We start from the raw sequence: 27,771 nt of genomic DNA, 5'->3' as shown, positions 1-27,771 counted from the left end.
CAGAGCTGGAGAGGCTGTTTACAAGCTAAACATTTGCTTCCACTTTTCAAATTACACTCTGGTGCAGCCGCTACGCTGCTCCAGATTTATGCAAGTGGAACCGTTTTCCTTCTCCCCCGCTACAACAAGGAGCAGACTTTGTGTTTTTTCATCGTCATTTTATAGTAAACAATTAAAATGTTATCATCATTTTCATATTCTATCACCTTTTCTACTGTTCTGCTGTATTAACTGTTATAACATATGAGTCATATTCACATTACTATAGATATTATTATAGTTACTGTTACTTTTGTGGTTGCTTGCATCTCTGGAAGTGTCTCTCTCTCTCTGTCCTTTTCTTTCTCCCCAACCTTTTATCTATGGGGGGGGGGGGGGGTGAACACAGATACATCAATAAATAGTTAACAATTAAAATGTTATTAACATTGCCATAATCTTACGAGCCCTTAGCAATGTTGTTATTTTTAAGCTGATGTTGTTCTGCGTAGTTCTGCTGCTACAGGCCGAGTCTGCCGGGGGATGATCCTGCTCCCGATCCTCTGAGCTTCTCTCCTCTCTGTCTGTATCATTCAGGTCTCATCAGTGCATGTTACTAATTCAACTTCTTCCCCGGAGTTGTTTGTGTTTTGTCGTCTCTCAGGTCTCTGCTGATGGTGGTGGTGCCTGCTGCTGTGGTCCTGTGTGTAGGTCTCTGCTGATGGTGGTGGTGCCTGCTGCAGTGGTCCTTTGTGTAGGTCTCTGCTGATGGTGGTGGTGCCTGCTTCCGTGGTCCTGTGTGCAGGTCTCTGCTGATGGTGGTGGTGCCTGCTGCCGTGGTCCTGTGTGCAGGTCTCTGCTGATGGTGGTGGTGCCTGCTGCCGTGGTCCTGTGTGCAGGTCTCTGCTGATGGTGGTGGTGCCTGCTGCAGTGGTCCTGTGTGCAGGTCTCTGCTGATGGTGGTGGTGCCTGCTGCCGTGGTCCTGTGTGCAGGTCTCTGCTGATGGTGGTGGTGCCTGCTGCCGTGGTCCTGTGTGCAGGTCTCTGCTGATGGTGGTGGTGCCTGCTGCAGTGGTCCTGTGTGTAGGTCTCTGCTGATGGTGGTGGTGCCTGCTGCAGTGGTCCTGTGTGTAGGTCTCTGCTGATGGTGGTGGTGCCTGCTGCAGTGGTCCTGTGTGTAGGTCTCTGCTGATGGTGGTGGTGCCTGCTGCCGTGGTCCTGTGTGCAGGTCTCTGCTGATGGTGGTGGTGCCTGCTGCAGTGGTCCTGTGTGCAGGTCTCTGCTGATGGTGGTGGTGCCTGCTGCCGTGGTCCTACATGACGCTTCCTGCTGCTGTTATAATCTATCACCTTAGCTGTGCTTGTTTCTACTATTCTGCTGTATTAACTGCCATAACATATAAGTCATATTCACATTACTATAGATATTATTATAGTTACTGGAATTGTGTCTGTCTTTTCTCTCTCTCTCTCCTTCTCTTCCTCTCTCCGGTGCAGACAGATGTCCATCCACAGAGCTGGGTCTGTCTGACGTTCCTGTCTGTTATAGTGAAGGTGTTCGTCTCCACCGTACTCTACGGGGGAATTGTTGGGTCTCTGTAAATCATAAATAAGTCACAGAGTGTGGTCTTTACCTACTCTGTAAAGTGTCCTCAGATAACTTCTGTTAGGATTTTGCCCCTGTAACAAGTGGGGCCTGCGTCTATGTACAGTACATCCATATGATGCCCCCCACATTATGGTAGTACTAACAGCATTTTTTAAGTTCAACACTGGTAAAAACCCCAGAAAATGTAAACATCTTTATAATAAAAGCAGGTCAGACAGCTGTGAATGTTGTCCTGTGTTCAGATTAATGGACTGTCCACAGTGTATAAGCAGCAGGAGCCTGCAGACGAGCTGTAATGCTCCGAGCAGCTGGCTCATAAAGGCTGGGAGGATGCAGGCGGCCGGGGCCGAGCCGGGGGCCGGGGGCCGGGCCGGGGCCGGCAGGACGGAAGCCTTCCTCTGCCCAGTAGCTTCCTGTTTTTAGGCACACGGCTCAAATGAAAGGAAACCTGCTGACCTCGGATTCACTCTCATCTTACAGGCCGACGAACCCGCGTGCTGCGGGGAATGGTGTCATTTACAGAAGCTTATATAATGAAAATGTGTCATTAAGGCTGAATGAGACGCTCAAAGTGAAATTATAAGCAGTCACCATCTAGTGGCTCAAATCACACTAAATAAATACATTAAAGGTTGAATACGTAGAATTTTTATTAAAATCTACATTTCATCTGAATAAATATTGTAAATGTTTGACTTCCTGTCCCGTTGTGTTTCCATGGCAGCAGCCAATAGCGTTGGGTGTTGCTGGTTGCCAGGGTTGTCTGTTGTTGGGTGCAGCTACTGTAGGCTGGCACTGGGTGAAATGGAGTTAGCCAATCCTGCAGCTGCTTCTTTGTCCCAGCAGCTGAGTGAGCGGAGACGGGCAACAACCAGAGTCACTATAGGCCGAGCATTCACTCCATGGACTGAGAGAAAGGAGAGGAACGCCATTCAAACGCACGCCCACATGGCTACGCTTCTCCTTGATGCTAACATCACTTTCATCTGCACTTAGCTGGAACGGCTAATGCTAACGGCTAACGCTAACTGTCAGTCAAACTCCTCTAATCCTTGTTTTGATGTTGTGATTTTCTGGAGGGGACGGGTTCAAACAGGCTCAAACAGACTCCGGTCTCCTGGAGCTACTGGGCCGGGTCTGACCAACCTGGCAACCCCACTGCTGGACTTCTTTTTTGTTGTTGAGACGACGATCTTGAGACACTAGATGGAGCTGTTCTGCTCGTTCTCCATGTTCAACCTTTAATTGGAGGTTTACACCTCTCAAACCATAATAATACAATATTTTATCATAGCGCTTCACACTCGTCGCCCCGTGTACTGAGGCTGCAGTGGCATGGGCCCTTTGCTGCTTGTCCTCCCCTCTCTCGCTCTTTTCCTGTCAATCTTCAGCTGCACTAAGAAAAAAAGGCATAAAAAAGATCTAAAAGCATAAAGACTCAGGAATCAAGTGGCACCACTCCCCGATGACAGTCCAGCTGAAAGATGCTTCTTCAGTTAATTAATAAAAAAAAATACTTCACATACAGAGCGACATGTTAAACACAAGCTCAACAGCGTCTCTTCACATATTAACAACAACAGGCAATCATTGTTTCAACACACACTTCTGTCAACGCGCCGATGTTCAGGTCGGCCGCTGTGAGCTGCACCTACGCAACGCCTGCAGTGATTCTGATCCGTGTTAACAGCTTATTACACTTGATCATTCAGACGCATTTCACTTGGTTAATGTAACAAAATAACATTAAAAAAAGAACATAATCATTTATTTATACTGTACGTGTCATTTGGTCGAGGCGCTGTAAACACTGACGGAGACAACTAACACAACAGAAGCTGCACCGGGTTCTCATCTCATCTTCAGCCTCTTATCCGGGGTCGGGTCTCAGGGGCAGCAGCTCCAGCAGGGGACCCCAAACTTCCCTTTCCCGGGCCACATTAACCAGCTCTAACTGGGGGATCCTGAGGCGTTCCCAGGCCAGTGTGGAGATCTAATCTCTCCACCTGGTCCTGGGTCTTCCCCGAGGCCTCCTCCCAGCTGGACGTGCCTGGAACACCTCCCTAGGGAGGCGCCCAGGGTTCATCCTTACCAGATGATCCTGAACCACCTCAACTGGCTCCTTTCAACACAAAGGAGCAGCGGCTCTACTCCGAGTTCCTCACGGATGCTGAACTTCTCCCCCTCTCTCTAAGGGAGACTCCAGACCCCCTCCTGAGGAAACACATTTCAGACGCTTGGACCTGGACCTGGTTATTTGGGACATGATGCACCGGTTCTGCAGAAATCAAATATGAAGCGTTTGTAGTCTTTGCCTTTACTTCCTCTGGTGTTTGACACCCATGTTCCTTTTTACCCTTGATATTGAGAAACTACCTTTCTCAGGGGCTCACTGGATGAACACAGAGTTCAGAGTTCACATGGCAACTTCTCTAAAGTTCTGCAGCGGGATAGCGTCATTATTCTGGGGTTGGATGTCGGGCTGTGCAGGCTCAGGTTTGTCCTCCGCAAACCTTTTCACCTTTGTGTCTTTGAGTATTTCGGAGACGAGCCGCTCATAAAACCACTCCATGTCCTGAGGGTCCTCCGGCCAGATGAGGTACTCTCTCTTCTGGACGAAAGCTCTCACTGCGTTGTACTTCATCAGCTGGTAGTGAGCCACCTTGAGTTGTGTTGAAAATAAAGGTCAGTAGTGAAAGTCGAAAACGTACACTTCTGTTTAATTTTCTAAGACTTATAGGATAACTTCCTGAAAAGAAAGCACAGCACCAGTTCTGCTGATCTGAATCTGTATAGAGGCTGACATCTGCTGGTGAAATATAGGTACTGAACTTCCCTTCATGCTCTTACCTCTGGTCCTACTTTGTCTCTAGCTTATACTTATACACACCTTCCCTACCACCAACATAATGAGGACGTTCGTCAGCTCCTCCAGCATCCGGCCCTGGGCCAAAGTGAACGCCTCCAAGCACCAGCCGTCTACAGAGAGGTGGGATACAGTTAGTTTCAGGCTTAGTCTAAGGCTTTTAACTGTGGTTTAACTTTCAATATCTCAGCCTGGTACAACACCGTCACCATCAAGCACAAAACAAAACTTGCACGTATAGTTCATCAGGCCATGCAAAATAATGGGCTCTCCCCAAACCCCCCTACCACAACTGTACACCCGGTCAGTACCATCACACAGGACCCCACCCACCCCCTCCACCAATCCTTTGACTTACTGCCATCAGGTCGACGCTACGCGGTCCCGTTGGCACGAAAAAACAACTATATACCACACTGAACAGTCACAACACTGCCATCACCACACTGAACAGTCACAACATTGCCATCAGCACACTGAACAGTCACAACACTGCCATCAGCACACTGAACAGTCACAACACTGCCATCACCACAATGAACAGTCACAACACTGCCATCAGCACACTGAACAGTCACAACACTGCCATCACCACAATGAACAGTCACAACACTGCCATCAGCACACTGAACAGTCACAACACTGCCATCAGCACACTGAACAGTCACAACACTGCCATCACCACACTGAACAGTCACAACACTGCCATCAGCACACTGAACAGTCACAACACTGCCATCAGCACACTGAACAGTCACAACACTGCCATCACCACAATGAACAGTCACAAATAGGCGACACATCTCACTCCACTCAGTCACCCCTTTGCACTGCTGGCATCTTTTGGCATTAATGTACTGTCATTGTTTGGGACTGTCTGTTTTGTATGTATTTATTTATTTGGTGTAAATTGAACCTGCCCTTGGGACAGACAATAAAGTTTTTCTTATCTTATCTTAGGACCTCAGGACAGCAGGACATGGTTTGGTTTAAAGGAATAGTTATTAATAGTTCAAGGTTTTCTGAAATGCACTTCTTCACGTTCTTACTAAGAGTTGGAGAACGAGTGTTGTGAACGCGTGATCCTCCCACTTTCTGTTGTGTATATACGTTGTATTTAAAAATGTCTTGGCACTGTTTTTCACTTTAATATGTCGTCGTTTATCTGTGGCGCACAGTGGCTCTGTGGGAGCACCCTTAATTGGGTTGTACTGTGCCGTGTGTAATGACTATAAAGGCTTTCTTATCTTGTCTTATCTGGTTTGTCAAATATGAAGCTACAGCCAGCACACGGTGAGCATAAAGACTGGAAACGGGGAAACAGCTAGCTGGTCTGTCCTAAGGTTAAAGAAATCTGCCCACTCGGGCCAACAAAAAGTACTAGAGGTCAGCAAAACCAAGGTTCTCGGGGGTGTGTTACCTAAAAGCAAGCATACAGGCAAGTGGTAATCTAACTCTCTCCAAAGTCCAACTATCCAAAGACAGGAAAACATATTTCAAAGCCAAAAACGATGCAGACTAATGAAACCTTCCAATTGTTATATGATCCAAAGTCAGAGAAACTGTACCTTTGAGGAATTCTTTGGAGACAACACACACAGTCTTCCTGCTGCCCCAGACGGCATCTCGGATGTTGGAGAGGTGATCCTCACCTGGCAGGAAGTCTCTGGCCTCGAAACAACAGCGGAAGATGTTCTCCTCTGAAAACTGGTTATCCAGCTTCTTCAGCAAAGCGGCCTCCGCCCACCCGTAGTCATTGTTGCTAAAGCAGAGGAAGGCATCGTAGTGCTCTTCCTCCACGGGGGGCGTCTGTTTTGGGCCCTCGACGACCCTGCCGATGATCTTTTTGTAGATGATGAACATGTGCCCTCGAAGTCTGGCGTAAGCGATTCCGCTGAGGATGACGCCGATGATGAGGAGAGTGGAGAAGATAAAGAGAGCAAACCTTAGATCTTGGACGGCCTTTTCATCGTCCCCCTCACACGGTTCGATTACCGCGGAGTAATCCAGCAGAGGACGGTTTTGGAGAGAAGCTGGAAACTCACAGCGGTACTCCTCGATCGGGCTCAGGAAGGTTACGTTCGTCGCGTTCAGCCAGTTCAGGAAGCTCTCCAGATTGCAATCGCAGTAGAACCGATTTGCGGCCAAGCTGAGGAAGCTGAGAGACTGGAAAGTCATAGGGTCAGGGGAGGCTAAAAAGTTGTTTGAGAGGTCGAGTCTCTCCAGGCTGACTGGAAAGAGATCTGGCTGCAGATAGGTTAAGGCGTTAGACGAGAGGTCGATCTCGATGATCGAGCCTAGGCCGCTGAAAATCCCTTGTGGGAGAGTCACAAGGGAGTTGAAGCTTAAGTCTAGACCGAGTAGATTCTCTAGATGATCGAACACGTTAAGGCACATCCCTTGCGCCCAAATTATATTCAGGGAGCTGTCGTGAAGATCCAGCACTTGCAAACTATTATTACTAGGTATTGTAACTTTGGAACTTAGTGTGCAATGCTTGATGAAGTTGCCACCATAGAAGAAATTCTGGAGACGTGTGAAATGAGTTAAAATGACATAAACATCCTCCAAGCTCGTTAAACGGTTGTCCCTGACGTCCACGTGGATACTGTTGTTGCCAAATTCGTTGATTTTGTATAGAAATTTCAATTTGTTGTCACCCAAAAGAAGAAAATCTAAGTCTGGTAGCCGTGCGGGAGAACCCAGGTCTCGCAGTGAGTTTCCGTTCAGATACAAATGTCGTAGGTTTGGAAGACCACTGAAGGCTTTGTCTCCCAACACACCAATATGGTTGTAGGACAAATCCAACACCAGGAGCTCTGTTAGATTGGTGAACGTGTGAGAATATATTTCCCCGATGAGGTTGGACGACAGATTGAGCTGTCGTAAATGTCCTTGAAGACCATCGAAGGCGTTGCTGTTGATCTTATTGATTTTGTTCGTGGAAAGGTCGATAATTATGGCGTCCCTCAGAGGACTTAAAAAAGCCTTCTGCAAAGCAAATATATGGTTTTTAGACAAATCTAAAATGTTAACTGAGCTGTTCATGAGGCCTTTGAAGGTGCTTTCGTCTGGATCGGGAAGGTTGTCGAATGAAAAGCCTTTGCCTATGTGTCCGGAGAATATGAGGTGAGCGATTGGAGTTCCCTCTATTGCTTTAAAGAAATGTCTCGATACGTCCACGCTGAGCCCAGTCCTGGACAAGTCAAGGGTATTAAAGGCCATGCCTCGGAAAGGGTTCCCACATCTTTCCCAGTCAAAATCTGCACTATACCTGAAGCGGTTCGATTGCAAGTTCAGGAGCGTGAAGTACTTTCCCCGAAAACCAACGAGATCCTCTTCACATAACCGTTCGATCTGATTCAACTTGAGGTTTAGCCGTGTGAGCTTTGTAAGTCTTGAGAAGAACAGCCCTGGTCTGAGTCTTACGATTTGATTGCCGAAGATATTGAGAGTTTCGAGGGACCATAGTGGCTGCAGGTAGTTTTCTGCTAGTATGGAGTCGGCCAAACTGCAGTAATCCAAAAAGAGGTTCTGTAAACGGAAAAGTCCTGCAAACGCCCTCGGCTCGACCTGAAGGCCGATATTGAATCCCAGGACCAACCTCTTCAGCGCTCTCTGTCTGAGGAACGCGTTGTTCCTTATGACGAGCCGCACGTTCTGCTTCCCCAGATCTAGTTCTTGCAGCTGGTCGTATCTTCTGAGAGAGCTGCTGTTGATCTCACTGATGTAGTTCATCTCCAGGTAGAGGTGTGTGATGTTGGGAGGCAGAGCAGGAACCCAGTAGTGGTGCCGTGAGGCGCAATTAGCCACGAGGCCACTCAAAGTGCATGATGGGTAGCCTGTGGATACCTGCAGGTAGGAGGGTTACATTATTTCTATAAACTGAAAAATGACTGGACTCATAGTAAAATGATTCATTCAATGTTTGAGGAACACAGTCATTCGCCTTCTGGAGAGTGTTAAAGTTTTACTCCATACGATTTGAGAGTTCTTCTCTAGCGGCCTCTGTGGCGGTAAGGTGTAACTGCAGACACCCTGTTCTTTCACAGCCTCCATCTTGTCACGTTCATGGTCACTGTGTGTGTTGACTTTTTTTTATTTTGCTCTTTTGTAAACTTTATTGACACACATTCACCTCTCTAATTCCAGTCCGTCCCCTATATGTTCCCCTCCTAAATCCACACACACACACACACATGTTCCTATTACACTTCTGCCTGACTCAGAAGTTGGAATTTCCAATTACAAGTGAACGCAGCATAACCGTCGGTGACGATCTGGGCCGACAGACCAACTGCAACATGTAGTGAGGGAATGTCGCCACAGACGCGGATATCCGGCTGTTAGGTTGTGACGTAACGCCCTTTCAAAATATGACTTCAAGGCGGTTCAAGCCTCAGCCACCCCTTAGTGCCGTGTTCCCCGTTGTTTGAACAGATCTCAGTTTTTAAAAAACAACATAATCATCATTTTACCTCGTTCTTATGGATGAAAAAGACGTCTAACTGATGAAAGAGGTGATTGTAACTGTTCACATGTTCGGACGTTGTTGTTGTTGTTTGTTTCAACAAAGCGTTTGGACCCGGGAATCTTATTTTGAAAGGGTGTTACGTCAGAATAAACAGCCGGAATATAATAATCAGCAAAAAGTTCATGTAGAAGTGCATTCATTAGTGGGTCACATGATCAATCACCATTGTTTTAAGTCACTCTTTGATAGATAGGAACTTAAAAGGCAATTAAATAGATGGAAATCCTCCTGAGTGCAAGTTTAAATGAGGTGACTGATATCAGAGTCAGGTCTGTAAGGTAGATATGGAGCTGGAGCCAGCAGCGAGTTAGATTCATTTAGCATAAAGACTCAAGACATCATTGATTGAGCATTTGTTAAAACACAGAGAAACAAGATCATTAGTGAGCTTTAGGGGTGCTTATAGGCTTTTGATGTCACACTCTTCGAAAGATCACTTTCTTGACATTGACGTCAGCGGCTGAAGAGACTTTTACCTTTCAAACCACATTTGAAATGTCCCTCTCCCTGGTTTTGTTTCTGTTTTAGCTTTGGAAAGAGCCTTCATCAATCTCTCAGGCCCTCGGGAACACAGACCACGTGTCATGGATGACCCCTGTCAGACGCAGCCGGGCTAGGTGTTTGCTAGTCTCATTTGAAGTCTTTGTGCTAAGCTAAGCGACTGCTGGCAGAAGGGTGATATTTACCATACAGATGAGAAGTGTTGAGGAATTTGAGGAAGCATACATCCCAAAAGATCAATTATTTTATTTGTTTGTCATTAGGAAGGAATCTGAGTCAGATTAGCTCCAGGTTAGTGGTTTCTAACTCTTCAGTTTAGGAGAAACTAAATAGTTTTATACATACCTGCAGGTTTAAACCAATGAAAACCATCTGAAGAGCCAGAGTCCACATTCTGCCCTCGCCCTAACAAGACAACAAGTCAAAAAGAAGCAAATCTTAAATGTTAAGCAAGTCCCAGTCGACATTTGTTTGATCGTATTCACTGAAGCCGACACTCTGCTCCGATAGAAAAACATAAATCATCCGGTTTTAGCCTCTAAGTGCCACTAAAGCCGCTGTTTGTTTTGCAAAACTCCACAGCGCCCGTGTCATCCTGTCCACTCCGCACAGGTCACAGTTCGCGCACACGCCACAGACCCCCCCCCCCCCCCTCACGCATGTTACAATAGCACGGGCACACACCTCAAGCTAGCATGCGCTGAATGACGTTAGCCGTTGCTATCGCTATTGCTGTCGCAGCCGTTCAAATGTTCTATTGATTTTCTGTTTAAGGTGTCTGACTTGAAAATAGAAATTTTGAAATGCAAGATAAGTTTTGAATAAACTTTTCTTGTATGAAAACTATGTTTGCTGCTGAGAGAAGACACAGGCGCGTTCACAGGAATCTGGTGCACGTGCACTGACGAGCACTCGATGGGAGGAAGGGGAGGAGCTCGGTGGTAAAAGGGGGAGGGGCGTGAGAGTTGGAAACACTCGAAATTTGACTTTTCAGCTTGATCTGCCAGATTTGTCGACTGCAGCTTTAACGGGTGCGATGTTGTTGCGTTAGCTCTGCTGTGCTAATATTGGCGAGGACGGGTGGATATTTGAGCAGGGGCAAACTGAAACGGGGGAACTGTGTCAGATTGATTCTTTGGTTAATGGTTAACCGGTGCATGTTCAGTGTCGAACAGCTCAGTACACAACCACACATGTCTGATATCCAGTATATAGGTCTGAAAAGCTACCCCTGCAGTCCATCTATGGCAGGGGTGGGCAATTCCTGTCCTGCAGAGCCACTGTCCTGCATGTTTTAGGTTTATCTCTGCTCAAACACACCTGAGTCTGATGCTCTGCTCGTTATCAAGCAGCTGAAGCTCGTCACAGTTTGATGATTGTTAGACTCAGGTGTGTTAGGGTAGAGAGAAACCTCAAACATGCAGGACAGTGGCCCTCCAGGACCGGAGTTGCCCACCCCTGATCTATGGTCTGTGTTCAGACAAGCTGAGGAAATATTATCCGATCAGACACAGCTCCCAGTTTCAGGCTGAACCGCTTTAGAAACTCACCTGTGCCCACCTCAATAAGGCTCATAAAAGCCCCCAGGCTCAAAGAGACTGTGCAATAGTGCTACTGACCATGACCCATGGTGTAATACAGCGGGGGCGGGGGTGTGTGTGAATTGCACTGTTGCCTGTATGCTGTCTGATATATGTGGCCTGTATGTATGCACTGTCTGCATTTGTATTGTTACTTGTTTAATGTAAAGCAGCTTTATGTGACAGCATTGGCGTCCAAGACAAATTTCCCTCTGAGGATGATAAAGTGTATCTTATCTTATCTGAGCTTTTTTAATAAAGCTCATTTGAACAGTTGACATGTTTGCCTAATGGCTCATGGTGTAAGGGTTTTTACTGCTGCTGCACCTCCCTCCTGCAGCACTAGACAGGTCTGATGTTGTATACTTGTTATTAGTGGTTGTTATGGTAACATGTTTGAGGCTTTAGGTTTAAAAGTCAGTTTAAGGTTTACTTCACCTTCTTGTCAAATTCAATCCTAAACAATTTAAGTAAGTGGACATGAAATGTATTAATGGGAAGACCCACTTCACTGATTTGGAAGCAGGCTGAGTGTGTTTCCATCCAGGTTTATAACTTAGCATAAACTTTAGCCTTTAGCACACATTTTTGCTCCTAGAGGACACTTTAGCACATGTTTATGCTCCTAGAGGACACTTTAGCACACATTTTGGCTCCTAGAGGACACTTTAACACATGTTTATGCTCCTAGAGGACACTTTAGCACATGTTTTTGCTCCTAGAGGACACTTTAACACATGTTTATGCTCCTAGAGGACACTTTAGCACACGTTTATGCTCCTAGAGGACACTTTAGCACATGTTTTGGCTCCTAGAGGACACTTTAGCACACGTTTTGGCTCCTAGAGGACACTTTAACACATATTAATGCTCCTAGAGGACACTTTAGCACACGTTTAGGCTCCTAGAGGACACTTTAACACACGTTTTGGCTCCTAGAGGACACTTTAGCACATGTTTATGCTCCTAGAGGACACTTTAACACACGTTTTGGCTCCTAGAGGACACTTTAGCACATGTTTATGCTCCTAGAGGACACTTTAACACACGTTTTGGCTCCTAGAGGACACTTTAACACATGTTTATGCTCCTAGAGGACACTTTAGCACATGTTTATGCTCCTAGAGGACACTTTAACACACGTTTTGGCTCCTAGAGGACACTTTAACACACGTTTTGGCTCCTAGAGGACACTTTAACAAATGTTTATGCTCCTAGAGGACACTTTAGCACATGTTTTGGCTCCTAGAGGACACTATAGCACACGTTTTGGCTCCTAGAGGACACTTTAACACATATTAATGCTCCTAGAGGACACTTTAGCACACGTTTAGGCTCCTAGAGAACACTTTAGCACACGTTTTGGCTCCTAGAGGACACTTTAGCACACGTTTTTGCTCCTAGAGGACACTTTAGCACATGTTTTAACTCCTAGAGGACACTTTAGCACATGTTTTAACTCCTAGAGGACACTTTAGCACACATTTTGGCTCCTAGAGGGCACTTTAGCACATGTTTTACTGCCGTCAAGCCAGCCGCCTATTAGTATCTGTTGCGTGTCTATTACTGCTCTTACCCTGTGCAAATTTCCTGATTTTAAAGAATATATTAAAATGATTCCACCGGAGGTTTGAACATATTTTTAATAGTTTCTTGTTCACAGTGACTCTGAATATCATTATGGAAAATATCAAAACATTTTACTGCATGGTTTCATAATAAATCAGATTCAACCTCCTCAAGAATCATTTTAATGAACTTATAAAATCAGGAAATTTGCACAGAGTATAAAAAACTGCTTTTCCTTCCACTTTGGCCAAGTCGGGCACCCGTACCGTAAGTGCAGGAATAGACACGCAACAGAAACTAGGTGGCGGCTGGCTTTACCGCAGTCATGTTGTGGCTCCTAGAGGACACTTTACCACGTTTTAATAAACATTTATAAACGTTATAAAGTGTAATAAACTGTGTTCACCTAATGAGGCGGTGCAGCGGGGTTCGTACCTGCGACCGTAAAAAGCCTTTAACCCTTTATTCTTCTTCTTCTTCTTCTTAAACTCCACTAACTTTCGTCCGCTTCACTTTTCCAGCGAGTTTCCCGTTTGCAGTGAACTCGACCCGGCAGCCCGGTGTGAAACGGTCCCAAACAGGATCCGTCACACACGTCCCTGGTTCTGAGGGTGCTCTCCGGTGAGGGTGGGGTGTGGATCTCACCTGTGTGCTGGTTCTGGTTCTGTGGAGCGTGCTGGTCAGGTGGTGTCCCGCGGGCTCCCTCCTCCCTGCAGACCTGCAGACCCTCAGACCAAACACGAACATTTCGCAATTTCCCAAATGTCCACATTTCCTTTTCCTCTTTCGAAGTCCGCTCTCCTCATGTCGTTGCTCCGGTTGTTGCAGTGAACCTCATATTATGGGCCGCTTCCAGCTCACTCACCTCACCACTGAGATAAACTGCTATTATTGCTGTTACTGCCAGGGGCTGCACAGACTTATTGAAGGGCAGGGGCGAGAAGGAAAAAAAGGGCACACATAACATGTTCTTGCAACTAATGAGGGCACCTTAGCACATGTTTTGGCTCCTAGAGGGCACTTTAACACATGTTTTGGCTCCTAGAGGGCACTTTAGCACACGTTTTGGGTCCTAGAGGACACCTTAGTTCATGTTTTGGCTCCTAGAGGACACCTTAGTTCATGTTTTGGCTCCTAGAGGGCACTTTAACACATGTTTTGGCTCCTAGAGGACACCTTAGTTCATGTTTTGGCTCCTAGAGGACACCTTAGTTCATGTTTTGGCTCCTAGAGGGCACTTTAGCACATGTTTTGGCTCCTAGAGGACACTTTAGCACACAATTTGGTTCCTAGAGGGCACTTTAGCTCGCGTTTTGGCTCCTAGAGGGCACATTAGCACATGTTGTGGCTCCTAGAGGACACTTTAGCACAAAATTTGGTTCCTAGAGGGCACTTTAGCACATGTTTTGGCTCCTAGAGGGCACTTTAGCACATGTTGTGACTCCTAGAGGACACTTTAGCACACAATTTGGTTCCTAGGGGGCACTTTAGCTCGTGTTTTGGCTCCTAGAGGACACTTTAGCACACAATTTGGTTCCTAGAGGGCACTTTAGCTCGTGTTTTGGCTCCTAGAGGACACTTTAACACATGTTTTGGCTCCTAGAGGACACCTTAGTTCATGTTTTGGCTCCTAGAGGGCACTTTAGCACATGGTGTGGCTCCTAGAGGACACTTTAGCACATGTTTTGGCTCCTAGAGGGCACTTTAGCACATGTTGTGGCTCCTAGAGGACACTTTAGCACATGTTTTGGCTCCTAGAGGACACTTTAACACATGTTTTGGCTCCTAGAGGGCACTTTAGCACATGTTTTGGCTCCTAGAGGACACTTTAGCACACGTTTTGGCTCCTAGAGGACACTTTAGCACATGTTTTGGTTCCTAGAGGGCACTTTAGCACACAATTTGGTTCCTAGAGGACACTTTAGCACATGTTTTCAACAATTGGGCCAAGAGGTGCCCCCATCCCACCCCCCACTGTGCACACCAGTGCTATAGTCTACTAGTTACCAGACATGTGACTCAAGTCATTTGGTCCTGAGTCACGTTTGTTTCTTGGTCAGGTCGAGTCTCATGAAGATCAAATACATCAAGTTATTTGTTCCTGTCTCACACGTTTATTGGACAAATTATCTAAATTGTTAAAAAAAAAAAAAGTATGACAATGAATTAAATTAGTATCATAATTGTTGATACTCCGTTTTTATGTGTGTGTGTGTGTGTGTGTGTGTGTGTGTTTGTGTGTTTGTGTGTGTGTGTGTGTGTGTGTGTGTGTGTGTGTGTGTGTGTGTGTGTGTGTGTGTGTGTGTGTGTGTGTGTGTGTGTGACGAGCTGTAATTCACTTCTCTCTCCACAGGGTGGGGCAGTCGGCCTGTGTCTGAGGCAGCTGACAGAGTTATCAGGGCTTGTGTGTGTGTGTGTGTGTGTGTGTGTGTGTGTGTGTGTGTGCGGTGTGTGTGTGTGTGTGTGTGTGTGTGTGTGTGTGTGTGTGTGTGTGTGTGTGTGTGTGTGTGTGTGTGTCGGCCTGTGTCTGAGGCAGCTGACAGAGTAATAAACAGACGTTTTTCTTCATTCACATTTTTATAACTGAATAAAGTTCCAGCACAAAGCATCAGAAGCAGCTCTGGTGTGATGAGTCAGAGTCTCTGCTGTGTGTGAACAGAACCGGTCCTCCGTGAGCGTCCGTCCTCATGAAATATTGATTATTTGCATCATATTTCTGTCGTCTGGTGAGTTTATAGTGTCACGCGTGTCCCTTATGGTGCTGTGTCCAGAGCTGTGTGTGAGGCTGTTTCCGGGGTTTGAACCGTACATTCACGTGTCGTGCTTCAGCTGCAGAGACGGAAAACAAGAACCAGAACATCCAGGGTGCAGATCCGACGGCAGGGTGAGGGAGGGGGCACAATAAGTGTTTGTTTTGCCCGTATGTAACTCATACCATGCTCCATAGGGGACACTGTAGCACATGTTAGGCTCCTAAAGTGCACTTTAGCACATGTTTTGGCTCCTAGAGGACACTTTAGCACACGTTTTGGCTCCTGGAGGACACTTTAGTACATATTTTGTGCCCTAGAGGGCACTTTAACACATGTTTTGGCTCCTAGAGGACACTTTAGTACATGTTTTGGCTCCTAGAGTACACTTTAGCACATGTTTTGGCTCCTAGAGGACATTTTAGCACATTTTGGCTCCTAGAGGACACTTTAGCACACGTTTTGGCTCCTAGAGGGCACTTTAGCACATGTTTATGCTCCTAGAGGGCACTTTAGCACATGTTTATGCTCCTAGAGGACACTTTAGCACACGTTTTGGCTCCTAGAGGACATTTTAGCACATGTTTTGGCCAGCTTCATTGAGGCCGTATCATCCAAAAAGTGCTGCACATGGAACCATTGACTGTGCAGTGATTTACTAATATAACAGTTTACTCAACTGTTAGTAAATCATCATTTTCTGAACTGTTATATTAATAAATCATCATTTTATGAACTGTTATATTGTTAAATCATCATTTTAAGGGTCTCATGTAAAGTCTACTCAGCCCCAGTGTATGGGACGACTTTCTGCATCACTGATATGGATGAATATGAAAATATGAATCCCTGTTTGTGTTTTTAAAGTCTGCTGAGTCAGCGTCTGTGTGAGAAACTCCTCGTTCATTTACATTGTTGTGGAGTTATTCTGAAGGACAAGTTGAGGGACTTTGATCAAATCTGGCAACCTGTGGTCTCTCAGTATGATGCACTCCAGGGGGGGTTGGGAGGGGACGCACTGTTGTACATGTGCTTTGTTGGTGCGGGGCTCTGCTCGTTCACTTGCTATTCACTTAACTTTTTTCTCACCTGGTGTAAAAAACCAGGATCATAACTGTCAGCTGTTAAGAGTTTGTTCCCTCATAAACATATTTGAAACGTTTACATTGTAGTGGAGGAGACCAACGTTATGTTTTCCACCATTTCAATCTTTTCTTCTAGGTGTGAATCTTAAATGTGAAGAATGTCTGACAATAATGATGATGATGGTGATAATGGACGCTCATCAAATTCATGCCAGTAACATCGACTTCAGCCCCCCCCCCCCCCCCCCCCCCCGATCTGCACCTAAGGGACTTTTACATCTATGTTCAACTGTTTCCTCTCCCAAGTTTAAGCTAGAGGGCACTTTAGCACACACATTGTGGCTCCTAGAGGGCACTTTAGCACACACATTTTGGCTCCTAGAGGGCACCTTAGCACACATTTTGGCTGCTAGAGGGCACTTTAGCACATGTTTTGGCTCCTAGAGGGCACTTTAGCACATGTTTAGGCTCCTAGAGGGCACTTTAGCACATATTTTGGCTCCTAGAGGGCACTTTAGCACATGTTTTGGCTCCTAGAGGACACTTTAGCACATGTTTTGGCTCCTAGAGGGCACTTTAGCACATATTTTGGCTCCTAGAGGGCACTTTAGCACATGTTTTGGCTCCTAGAGGGCACTTTAGCACATGTTTTGGCTCCTAGAGGTTACTTTAGTACATCATTTGGCTCCTAGAGGACACTTTAGCACACGTTTTGGCTTCTAGAGGACACTTTAGCACATGTTTTGGCTCCTAGAGGGCACTTTAGCACATATTTTGGCTCCTAGAGGGCACTTTAGCACATGTTTTGGCTCCTAGAGGGCACTTTAGCACATGTTTTGGCTCCTAGAGGTTACTTTAGTACATCATTTGGCTCCTAGAGGACACTTTAGCACATGTTTAGGTTCCTAGAGGACACTTTAACACACATTTTGGTTCCTAGAGGACACTTTAATACACACTTTGGCTCCTAGAGGGCACTTTAGCACAAATTTTGGCTCCTAGAGGACACTTTAGCACACATTTAGGGTCCTAGAGGACACTTTAGCACACATTTTGGCTCCTAGAGGGCAACTTAGCACACTTTAACATGCCCCCCCCCCCCCCCCCCCCTCGGATCTGCACCCACGGGACCTTCACATCTACGTTCAGCTGTTTCCTCTCCACGTTTAAGCGTCACTGGTCATGTGACGCAAACCGTGCGCCTCGCCCTCGGGAGCCTTGTCCTCCCCGGTGCTCTCCGTCTTCCCTCTGCCGTTGAGCAGGTGGTGAGTGAGGAAAACCAGCAGCACGATAAACAGCACGGTGCACACGATGATCCCCACCAGGCCGCCCACCGTCACCGCCGAGGGCTGCCGCGTCGGCTTAGGACGCGGCGCGGATGATGCTGATGGTGCTGATGTTGCGGGGGTGCTCGGGGTGGTGGTGCCCTCGCCGGAGCCCTCTCCATCCGCGTCCGCATCATCCTCGTTTTTGACGCACCTGAACTGTTCCACGAGTGTGTACCCCGGGGTGCACGAGCACACGTAGCTGCCGAATGTGTTTGTGCACCCCTGATCACAGTAATAAAACTCACACTCGTTCATGTCCATGCACACCGTGTGCTGCTCCCGCTCGTCTGATATGTAGCCCTCCGGGCAGTAGCACTGGAACTGGTTGTTCGGGTCGCACTGGGCCACGCACTCCTCCCTCCCGCAGTGGAGTTTGCACTTATTCGGGGCCTTCGGGTCTTTTTTATATCCAGAGTAACAGGAGCACTTGTAGCTACCGGGAGTGTTCGTGCACGAGTGCTCACACGGAGCGGACGCGCACTCGTCCACGTCCACGCACAGGCCTCCGCTCATCCTGTATCCATCCACGCACACGCACTGGAACCCGCCGACGTTGTTGACGCACACGAAGTTCTCCCCGGGACACTGCCGCGCGTCCCCGCAGTCGTTAAAGTCCACGCACGACCTGCCGTCCTTCGCCAGCTTGAAGCCGTGGTCACACATGCACGCGTAGGAGGTGCCGTTCTTGTAGCAGGCGTGCGCGCACCGCAGGGGCAGGCACGGGTCGTCCGGCACCACCTCGCAGGTGACTTTATTCGCGGGGCTGACGGTTTGTCCCGGCGGGCAGTAGCAGGAGGGCGCGTTGTCGGGGTCCTTGGCGCATCTGTGCTCGCAGCCGCCTTCTTGGATCTCGCAGTTCCACGGAGCCTGCAGCCACTGCTGGGAGAAGCAGACGTACTTAGTCTCAGCCGGCATCCGGGTAGCGGTGCTCCCGGGGGGCACGGACAGCATGTCCTCGCCGCCAAACTCCAGGGGGGTCCTGTAGGTGACGGACTCGCCCTCTGCGGCCATCAGACTGCTGCAGGGGTCGGTGAAGGTGTACTCACAGAGAAACCCGGCCGCGTGTTCGTGGCACGGCTCCTGGACCCATTTGAACTCGTCCTCCTGGGAAACGGAGACGCAGCGATGAGAAGAACAGCTGCTGTCGAAACTCGGCGCCCAGTTGTCGAAGTCGCTTTCCGGGTCCTGCGTCACCCACTGGAACCCTCTCAGCTGGGCAGCAGCGTCGGGACAAGCGGAGGTTCGGTGCAAACCGATCCAGAACCGCTCCGTGAAGTTCCCCAGCAAGATATTAAGAGTATCGTGGGACACGGTGGAGCGCACCGTCATTAAGTGTCCGCCTTTGTCCTCGCATTGGTTCTGCGCGGTTGGGAAATCGCAGGGATCTCGGAACACAGCGAAGCACTCGGTACCGATGCAGTACCCGCCGCTGGGCCCCACCGCGCCGGCTCTGCCCATCAGAACACTCAGCGTGAAGACAAAGAGTCCCGTAACATCCCTCATGTTGATCCTCTGTCGCGGTGTCCCTTTAAGTCCTCGCGTGTTCCTGCAGCCTGTTGCCTTGTTTGTTGGAGAAATGCCTTCGCTGGCGTTTATAACCCCCCAGCTCCATGTTCGAGCCCCGGCGGAGGAAGGAAGTCGCTCTTAATCAGCCCGCTGCTCTGCTGCTCACTGTCTCCTTCCAAGACTTTCTCCTCGGCGCGGAGGACCACATCCCCACTTACGCACGGCTTTTACGCACGTACGTAGAGAGGCCGCGGGCACGCAAGGGGGGGCTCTGCCCGACGCCCCCTGTTTGGAGAAGCCCCTCCCAGCTCCACTCACAGCACACTAAATGGGAACACGTCGTTTGGTCTCGTGGTCAGACTTTAGGTGGGTGATAATTCCACTTTTTAACACAGTTGTACTTGTTTGATACATTTTCTGCACATGATGAATAAGAAACATTCAAATATGTTTATTTAATCTGAGACAAGAGCTCAGCAGACAAAGATGCTTCACCTGATTAAATATGATAAAGATATAAACAGCGGTGTCATGTTTACACAGTGTGTCCCACTCAGCAGCCAAACATGTGTTTATAGGAGGGTGCTTCCTCCTTGTTGCACCCTTAATGTACTTTCCTGAAAATGTGACAAAACTTGCACTTAAGCGTTCATAAAACCTACATTCACATCACATGACACCTGACATAAGCCACCACATCCACTCATACATGGTTATTATAGCACTTTCAGGGTCAAATTGACGTCTAACTGTCAGGTGACAAAGTTTTCAGCTGATGTTTTTGCATTATCAGCAAAAGTGTTTTTACAAAATCAGTCTGGATATTTTATTACATCATATGTGGAGTTATAACATTACTGGGTTTTATACATTTTCCATCAAGTTAAGTACAAATTTTATTATATTTTTAAGAAATGATGACATTATAGGGTGCTACACTCCTCTGTATCCTAGTAATACACCCCCCTCATCGGCACCAGTAGGGGAGAGCGGGGTGAGTTGAGCCGGTTTTTACCCGAGGCGTCTTTAAAGTCGGGGAACATTTAACATTTATTTCAGGGTGTCTCTGGGAATCACCACTTTGGATCTGAAATAAACAGGAGCCAGATAAGATGGGTTAAAGAAGAGAGAGGTCGTACTGGGCCACGCACTCCTGCCTCCCCAAGGAGGGGTCGGAGGAGCCCAGACTGGCCCCCCATGAGTGGTCAGTCGAGCCCAGACTGGCCCCCCATGAGTGGTCAGTCGAGCCCAGACTGGCCCCCCATGAGTGGTCAGTCGAGCCCAGACTGGCCCCCCATGAGTGGTCAGTTAAGCCCAGACTGGCCCCCCATGAGTGGCCGGCCTCCGAGGGTGGTTTATCCAGGGGACAGGTGAGTGCGTGCTCGGCAGGTCTGCTCCGGCCCCCCACACTCACGCGCTGCTCTGTCCTTTAGGCCCCCACGTCCTCATTGATGCTTTGCAGCGTCCGACCCCAGACCCCGTCCCCCACACCAGTGCACATTAAAGTGGATCTAACTTTAAAGATACATATTTTGAGTCCAGCGTCACACCAACTCTTGTCTTTATCACTTTATTTGTGACAAAATAACAGCAGAGTGAAATATTGCAGTAAGCCTGTTATACAGAGATACAGTGGCCGGGCGTATGAGAACCACGTGCACGTGTGTTTCCATGTGTGTGACTTTAGCAGCACAGGTTTACATTCATGTTCACGAGTGTTACACAGTAAAGTCAGCGACATCCAGCGTCATGTGAATGTGAGTGGGAGCATCGTACAGAACAGGACTATCAGAGAGTAATAGAAGTGTGTCATTACGTCACTTTACTCGTGTTCTGGTGCACGTTACCAAACCGAACTGTGACGGTTTCATCTGTGACCTTTATGACGTGTTCCTTTAACGGTGGAACAGGATGTGACCTTTTCCCCGGGGTGCCTTAACACACGCAAACCAATGTTTCTAAGTTATTAACAAAGAGAACTGTGGAGTTTACAGGTGTATGCATGTGCTGCCTTTCCTGCAGCAACCTCTGCGTCAAAGCAGATACTTATCCACTGCAAAAATACACATACACTGTAAAAAATATGTTAAAAAACGGGAAAATGACCGGCAGCAAAGTTTCCAGACGGACACCGTGACATAACAGTAAATAACCAACTCACAGAATTACATGTTATTAAAAAACAGCACATTTTAAAGTCAAAATCAGTCCAATTTTCATTAAATATGCTGTCAGTTACTGTGGTTATTGACTGTGATTTTACAGAATCTGTGTTTAAACAGTATCAGTTTCTGTTTCAGTCTCTCTTTTTTTTTTACAGTTGATGTGAATTATGGATCAAACGTCATCCATGCAAATGCAAAACTAACCACAGTAACGCAGCTCATGAGCCGACATCCGTCACAGTGTGACACAAATAATGTGCGTTTGACTAAAGACAACTTTCTCTGGCTTCTTTTAGCGTATAAAGTATTATTTTACCAACACGTTGAACTGATTAATTCACAAATACATGACATATTCAAACCAATCTGTGTAAAGTTTCATTATTGCGATACGCAAAATGAAAATTTCAATGCAAAATATAATTTTCAATGCAAAGTGAGTCGTGCAAAGGGGCCGAACCTGGGAACCAAAGTCCCCAACTCTTAGCTGAAGAGACACGGCTGACGTGCACTTGAGCAAGGCAGCAAACCCCCAAATGCTGGGGGCGCTTCTCCGTGGGCGGCCCCCTCGCTCTGACACCTCTCTGCTCTGTACATGTGTGAAGGTCCTGTTTCAGGGCCTGTGTGTGTGCGTGTGTGTGTGTGTAACAACAGTGAACAGGTGAATCCCCCCTGAAGGGAATGATAAAGTACAGTAATGCTTTCTTTCTTTCTCTCTTTCTTTCTTTCTTTTTTAAAAGACCGAGGCACGTTAAAGAACCACGGCGCGGTCCAGTGTAATCAGACAGATACAGAGTGAATCCAACGTGCGGCTGCTTCTGTCGGGACAGAACACCAAAAAACAAAAACCTTTGTGTCGCTGGATTTGTGAAGCTTTCGAGGAAACGGCTCTAATTAGAAAAAAGCGACCTCAGTAACTTTTTAGTACCAATACTGTGAGACTTTTCCTCCTGTAACAGAACCTTTTTGTTCTATGTAGCGTCAGAAAACGGCCTAATTGTGAGGGGCGTTTTTACTCAGACTGAGGAGGGCACCTTAGCACATGTTTTGGCTCCTAGAGGGCACTTTAACACATGTTTTGGCTCCTAGAGGACACTTTAGCACAGGTTTTGCCTCCTAGAGGGCTCTTTAGCACATGTTTTGGCTCCTAGAGGTTACTTTAGCACATGTTTTGGCTCCTAGAGGACGCTGTAGCACATGTTTTGGCTCCTAGAGGAGACTTTAGCACATGTTTTGGCTCCTAGAGGACACTTTAGCACATGTTCTGACTCCTAGAAGACACTTTAGCACAGGTTTTGCCTCCTAGAGGGCTCTTTAGCACATGTTTTGGCTCCTAGAGGACACTTTAGGACATGTTTTGGCTCCTAGAGGTTACTTTAGCACATGGTTTGGCTCCTAGAGGGCACTTTAGCACATGGTTTAGCTTCTAGAGGTTACTTTAGCACATGTTTTGGCTCCTAGAGGACACTTTAGGACATGTTTTGGCTCCTAGAGGTTACTTTAGCACATGGTTTGGCTCCTAGAGGTTACTTTAGCACATAGTTTGGCTCCTAGAGGGCACTTTAGCACATGGTTTAGCTTCTAGAGGTTACTTTAGCACATGTTTTGGCTCCTAGAGGGCACTTTAGCACATGTTTTGGCTCCTAGAGGACACTTTAGGACATGTTTTGGCTCCTAGAGGGCACTTTAGCACATGTTTTGGCTCCTAGAGGGCTCTTTAGCACATGTTTTGGCTCCTAGAGGACACTTTAGCGTTCATGTCTACATCCGCAGCAAAAAGACTGATAACTATGATTCCAATAAAACTCTATTATACATTTAAAAAGCATGAACATGTCTTTTAAAGTCCCATATCTGAGATTTTACAGTGTGTGATCGATCGCAGCTCTATGGAGAAATAAAGAGCGGTGCATCAACAGTGCCTGTGGGTGACGGTCCCGTCCTGAGAGTCGGACATCTCTGAGGAGAGAAAACGGGGCGGTGTGAGAGGAAACGGTTTAAAGGAGCAGCGCACATCCTCGTTGGCGGGATCAAAGTCTCTGCGAGTCCGCTTTAAACTGTCTGTCGAAGGATAACCTCTTGTACGTCTCCGTGGTTACCTGCTGCAGATTGAAAATATCGATGTCCGGGTGTTTGAGGGAGGAGAGCTCGAATTTGCCGCAACGCTTGACCGCGTTTCGGATCAGGAAAAACAACAGCGCCCCGCACAGCGCCATGAACACGCCGATGCCCAGGACGCTGCCCGTCTTGACGTAAGAGGGCACCGCGGCCGGGCGAGCTCTGGCCGGTGTGGGGTCCGGAGGCACGGAGCCCGATCCCTCGCCAGGATCCTTGGGCACGCACTCGTACCCGTTGTCGTGCAACTTGAACCCTTCGTCGCACAAACACATGAAACTACCCAAGGTGTTTTGGCACTTGTGGTCGCACCACTCGGTGTCGCACTCGTCGATGTCGGTGCAGTAGGGCGTCTTGTTCCGCACGTCCTGGATGTAGCCGTTCGGGCAGAAACACTGGTATTTGTCTTTGTTCCAGACGCACCTGGCTGGACAGTCGCTGTCGCTGCAGTCGAGCTCGCACTTGGTGGGGTCACGGCCTGACACCTTGAACCCCTTCCGGCACTGGCACGCGTACACCCCGCTGACCTTGTCGCACAGCATGTGCTCGCACTTCTCGCAGATTGAAACGTTTACGCACGCTCCATCCTCCTTGACGAAGCCGTCTTTGCACACGCAGTTGAACCCCCCCGGGGTGACCTCGCACTCCTCGCCCTCACCTGTGCACGGGTTGTCCTCGCACGGACCGTCAGTGCACGCGACGTTGTTGGGATGGAGCCTTTTCCCCGCGGGGCAGCTGCACGTGTGTGTCGCGGAGCTGCAGTTGTGCTCGCAGCCGCCCAGCAGCACCTCACAGTTCCAGGGAGCTCTCATCCAACTGCTGGAGAAACACACATGCTTCGAGTCCGGGTATTTACCGCCCAGCTTCCCCGCCACGGCGACGGTCCCCTGCGGGAACGTTTCCGAATCGTCCAACTCGAAGTCCAGAGGCGCGGTGTACTTCACCTGTGCGTCATCCGCCGCCTGCAAGCCCCCGCACGGCTCCTCGGATGCGTACTGGCACAGGAATCCGTCCAGGGTGACGTGGCACGGGGCCCGCAACACCGTGAAGTTCCGTCCCGTCGACGCGGAGATGGAGGGGCACTCCGGGAGACCTACCGCAGCGTCCTCCGCGGACCCGTCGGCAGCGCGCAGCCACACGCTCCCGCTGAACGGGCTCCTCAGTAACCTCTGTACGTGCTCCGGGCTGAATGTCAACAGCTGCCCGCCCGAGTCTCTGCAGCTCCTCTGTGCGCCCGTGAAGTCCTCGGGGTCCTGGAAAAGCGCGAAACACTGATTCCCGGAGCAGTATCCGCGTTGAGCCCGGGCCGTTTCCTCCAGCGCGCGGAGGACGAACACGCTCACGATCAGCAGCGTGCGCGTCGGTGGACTCATGGTGTCGGTGTTAGGAAGAGCTGCAGGTGACAAAGTTGTGTGTGTGAAGCCGATCCAGAGACTGAGGGCTGAACATGGCTCCGGTTTATAAAAGACTCCAAGTGTGTTTTTTTTTTTTCTTTGTGTTGGTCCAGGGAGGAAGGAAGTTCCGCTCAGGGCCGCGGTTCAAGCCCCGGTCTGATTGCTCAACCCCCCTGCTGTCCAAACGCCTTATCTCACAGACGGCACACACACACACACACACACACACGCACGCACATACACACACACATACACACACGCACACACACACACACACACACACAAACACGCACATAACTTTCAATAAGAAGGGGATGAAGGATATCCCATAATCCTCTCCCCTCTCCTTTAGATGATGTTCCTGTTAAAGTCTCATGGGAACAACGATCTCTGCCAAATACACACGAATTAATCTTTCATCCTTTTTGTCATGTCCTCACATACAGTTAGTCCGTCACCAGAAGGGAACTGATTCACTTCATTTTTATTGACATATTTCAAAACGTGTGTTAGTGTCCTCTAGGAGCCTAAACGTGTGCTAAAGTGTCCTCTAGGAGCATAAACGTGTGCTAAAGTGTCCTCTAGGAGCCTAAACGTGTGTTAAAGTGCCCTCTAGGAGCATAAACGTGTGTTAAAGTGTCCTCTAGGAGCATAAACGTGTGCTAAAGTGTCGTCTAGGAGCTAAAACATGTGCTAAAGTGTCCTCTAAGAGTCAAAACATGTGCTAAAGTGTAGGAGCTAAAACGTGTGTTAAAGTGTCCTCTAGGAGCATAAATGTGTGCTAAAGTGTCCTCTAGGAGCATAAACGTGTGTTAAAGTGTCCTCTAGGAGCCTAAATGTGTGTTAAAGTGCCCTCTAGGAGCATAAACATGTGCTAAAGTGTCCTCTAGGAGCCAAAACATGTGCTAAAGTGCCCTCTAGGAGCATAAACGTGTGCTAAAGTGCCCTCTAGGAGCATAAACGTTTGTTAAAGTGTCCTCTAGGAGCCAAAACATGTGCTAAAGTGTCCTCTAAGAGCTAAAACATGTGCTAAAGTGTCCTCTAGGAGCCAAAACGTGTGCTAAAGTGTCCTCTAGGAGCCAAAACACTCTTTAATAAACTCTGGCTTCACTAACTACGCTGTTGCTGCTTTGTTTTGTGTGTAGGGACTCTTCTCATGCTGCTGCAGAGGTTTGCTGTTATTTTCAGCAGCTTTAGTGGTTAAAAAAGACCTTTGAATGCCTTCACCGTGCTGCCCCGAGCTAATCATTGTTAGCTACGGCAGGCTGTTAGCGACTCACCTGGATTTTGTCTCGATGGCTTATTTGATGAGTGTATTTGCTGAAAAAGATGATTTTATGCCTTAATTTCACTTCAAGTTTAGGAAAAACATTGTGCTTTGGTTTAAAATAAGCGTCAAGTCTCAGGGGCAGCAGCTTTAGCAGGGGACCCCAAACTTCCCTTTCCCGGGCCACATTAACCAGCTCTAACTGGGGGATCCTGAGGCGTTCCCAGGCCAGTGTGGAGATCTAATCTCTCCACCTGGTCCTGGGTCTTCCCCGAGGCCTCCTCCCAGCTGGACGTGCCTGGAACACCTCCCTAGGGAGGCGCCCAGGGTTCATCCTTACCAGACGATCCTGAACCACCTCAACTGACAGAGAAGAATAGGGTTTTTTTCGGTGACGTGGAAACTCTGAAACTGTCATTTTTCTTGATTAACTTTAACGAATCCTCCAGTTCCAATGCAATTAACACAAACCTTCTAAAAAGACGACCTTCCAGGACACGCTGACTCATGGATTCAAGACTTCCTCGAGCTACAATAATAACCGATGAGGCGGAGCCACGATTGTCTGACTTATGGTCAATCTAAATCAGTCGTCACCCTTTAAAGCGTTCGACGTCTCCCCTCTGATGAGTGCGGCTGCAGAGGAGGAAGAGCGCTGCCCTCCTCGCTCCTCAGGGGGGAAAGTGACTGGAAGGAAGAGGAAGGAAGAACAAGAGGGCTGGACACGTTTCCTACAGCCACAGAACGGGACCGAACTGCATCACTGAGACCTGCGTTCTCGCTCCTGGAGCTGCTTATAGTTTCCAGGTGGAGTCGTGGTTGAGTAGCTCCGCAGGCACGCGGTCACGTCCGACGGGTTCCCTCCCAGAGTGACGCAGAGTGACTCAGTGGAGACGGAGCTCCAGTGAGGCAGAGGCACGTGAGCTGTAACCATGAAACCTGACGCACTTACTGTGATTTTATTTATTTATTTAGACTTTATTTGACAGGGAACAGTTTCATATTAATAAACATTTATGTGAATATTCCAGATTTAGTCAGAAGGCTGGTTTTCATCTGCAGTCCTGGGTCAGAGGAAACAACAGGAAACACATTACCTCAGGGCGCCCTCCCACTGTTCCTCCGTCCCGCGCCCCGTGCTTTAGGGTCCTTGTCCCCCCCTCCAGGCCCGTTTGTACTCACACTACCTGGGCCTCGGAGAATGCTTCTTGCTGCCTATACGTCATCACGCCGTAACACGTCACACGCATTGATGACGTCATGGCGATGCGTGGCTTTGTTTCCAGATCTTTCCGTAGACCTCGGAGTTTTTGTGCGTCTTGTCGACTGTTTTTGAATCTTTTCATCGACCAAATCTGCAGTAAACACTCCACCTCCGCATCACACCAACGTGAACCTTTCACCGCCATTGTTTGAAATGTCCGCGCATGGTCCCTCCTTCTTTTTTCTACGTCCCAACAGGCGCACAGGAAATGACCTCAGAACCACCGTAGGCCTCGTGCTCGTACACGTGCGCACGCTCGT

At 48.1% G+C, this 27,771-nt stretch overlaps 3 protein-coding genes across 3 annotated transcripts; all 3 read right to left on the bottom strand.

The window, feature by feature from the left end:
• Window positions 1-4,003: 4,003 nt before the first annotated feature.
• Window positions 4,004-9,881, bottom strand: LOC310961741 (toll-like receptor 5; the record flags this gene model as incomplete). The annotated part of the gene is made up of 4 exons (XM_083933952.1): window positions 4,004-4,249; window positions 4,478-4,566; window positions 6,022-8,305; window positions 9,834-9,881. 4 exons carry the CDS (start codon window positions 9,879-9,881, stop codon window positions 4,004-4,006), a joined length of 2,667 nt encoding a protein of 888 aa, XP_083790078.1.
• Window positions 9,882-17,596: 7,715 nt separating this feature from the next.
• LOC310962057 (thrombomodulin-like) lies at window positions 17,597-19,529 on the bottom strand. Its single transcript, XM_083934405.1, has one exon. The coding sequence runs from the start codon at window positions 19,301-19,303 to the stop codon at window positions 17,639-17,641; it is 1,665 nt and encodes a 554-aa protein (XP_083790531.1). The 5' UTR covers window positions 19,304-19,529; the 3' UTR covers window positions 17,597-17,638.
• Window positions 19,530-20,904: 1,375 nt separating this feature from the next.
• Window positions 20,905-25,002, bottom strand: LOC310961550 (thrombomodulin-like). Its single transcript, XM_083933668.1, has one exon. The coding sequence runs from the start codon at window positions 24,957-24,959 to the stop codon at window positions 23,502-23,504; it is 1,458 nt and encodes a 485-aa protein (XP_083789794.1). The 5' UTR covers window positions 24,960-25,002; the 3' UTR covers window positions 20,905-23,501.
• Between the last annotated feature and the right edge of the window lie 2,769 nt (window positions 25,003-27,771).

The sequence above is a fragment of the Echiichthys vipera genome (assembly GCF_963691815.1).
Source record: "Echiichthys vipera genome assembly, chromosome: 19".
Classification (NCBI taxonomy): Eukaryota; Metazoa; Chordata; class Actinopteri; order Perciformes; family Trachinidae; genus Echiichthys; species Echiichthys vipera.
Note: the sequence above shows the minus strand (reverse complement) of the source record. Positions and strands in the feature narration are given on the sequence as shown.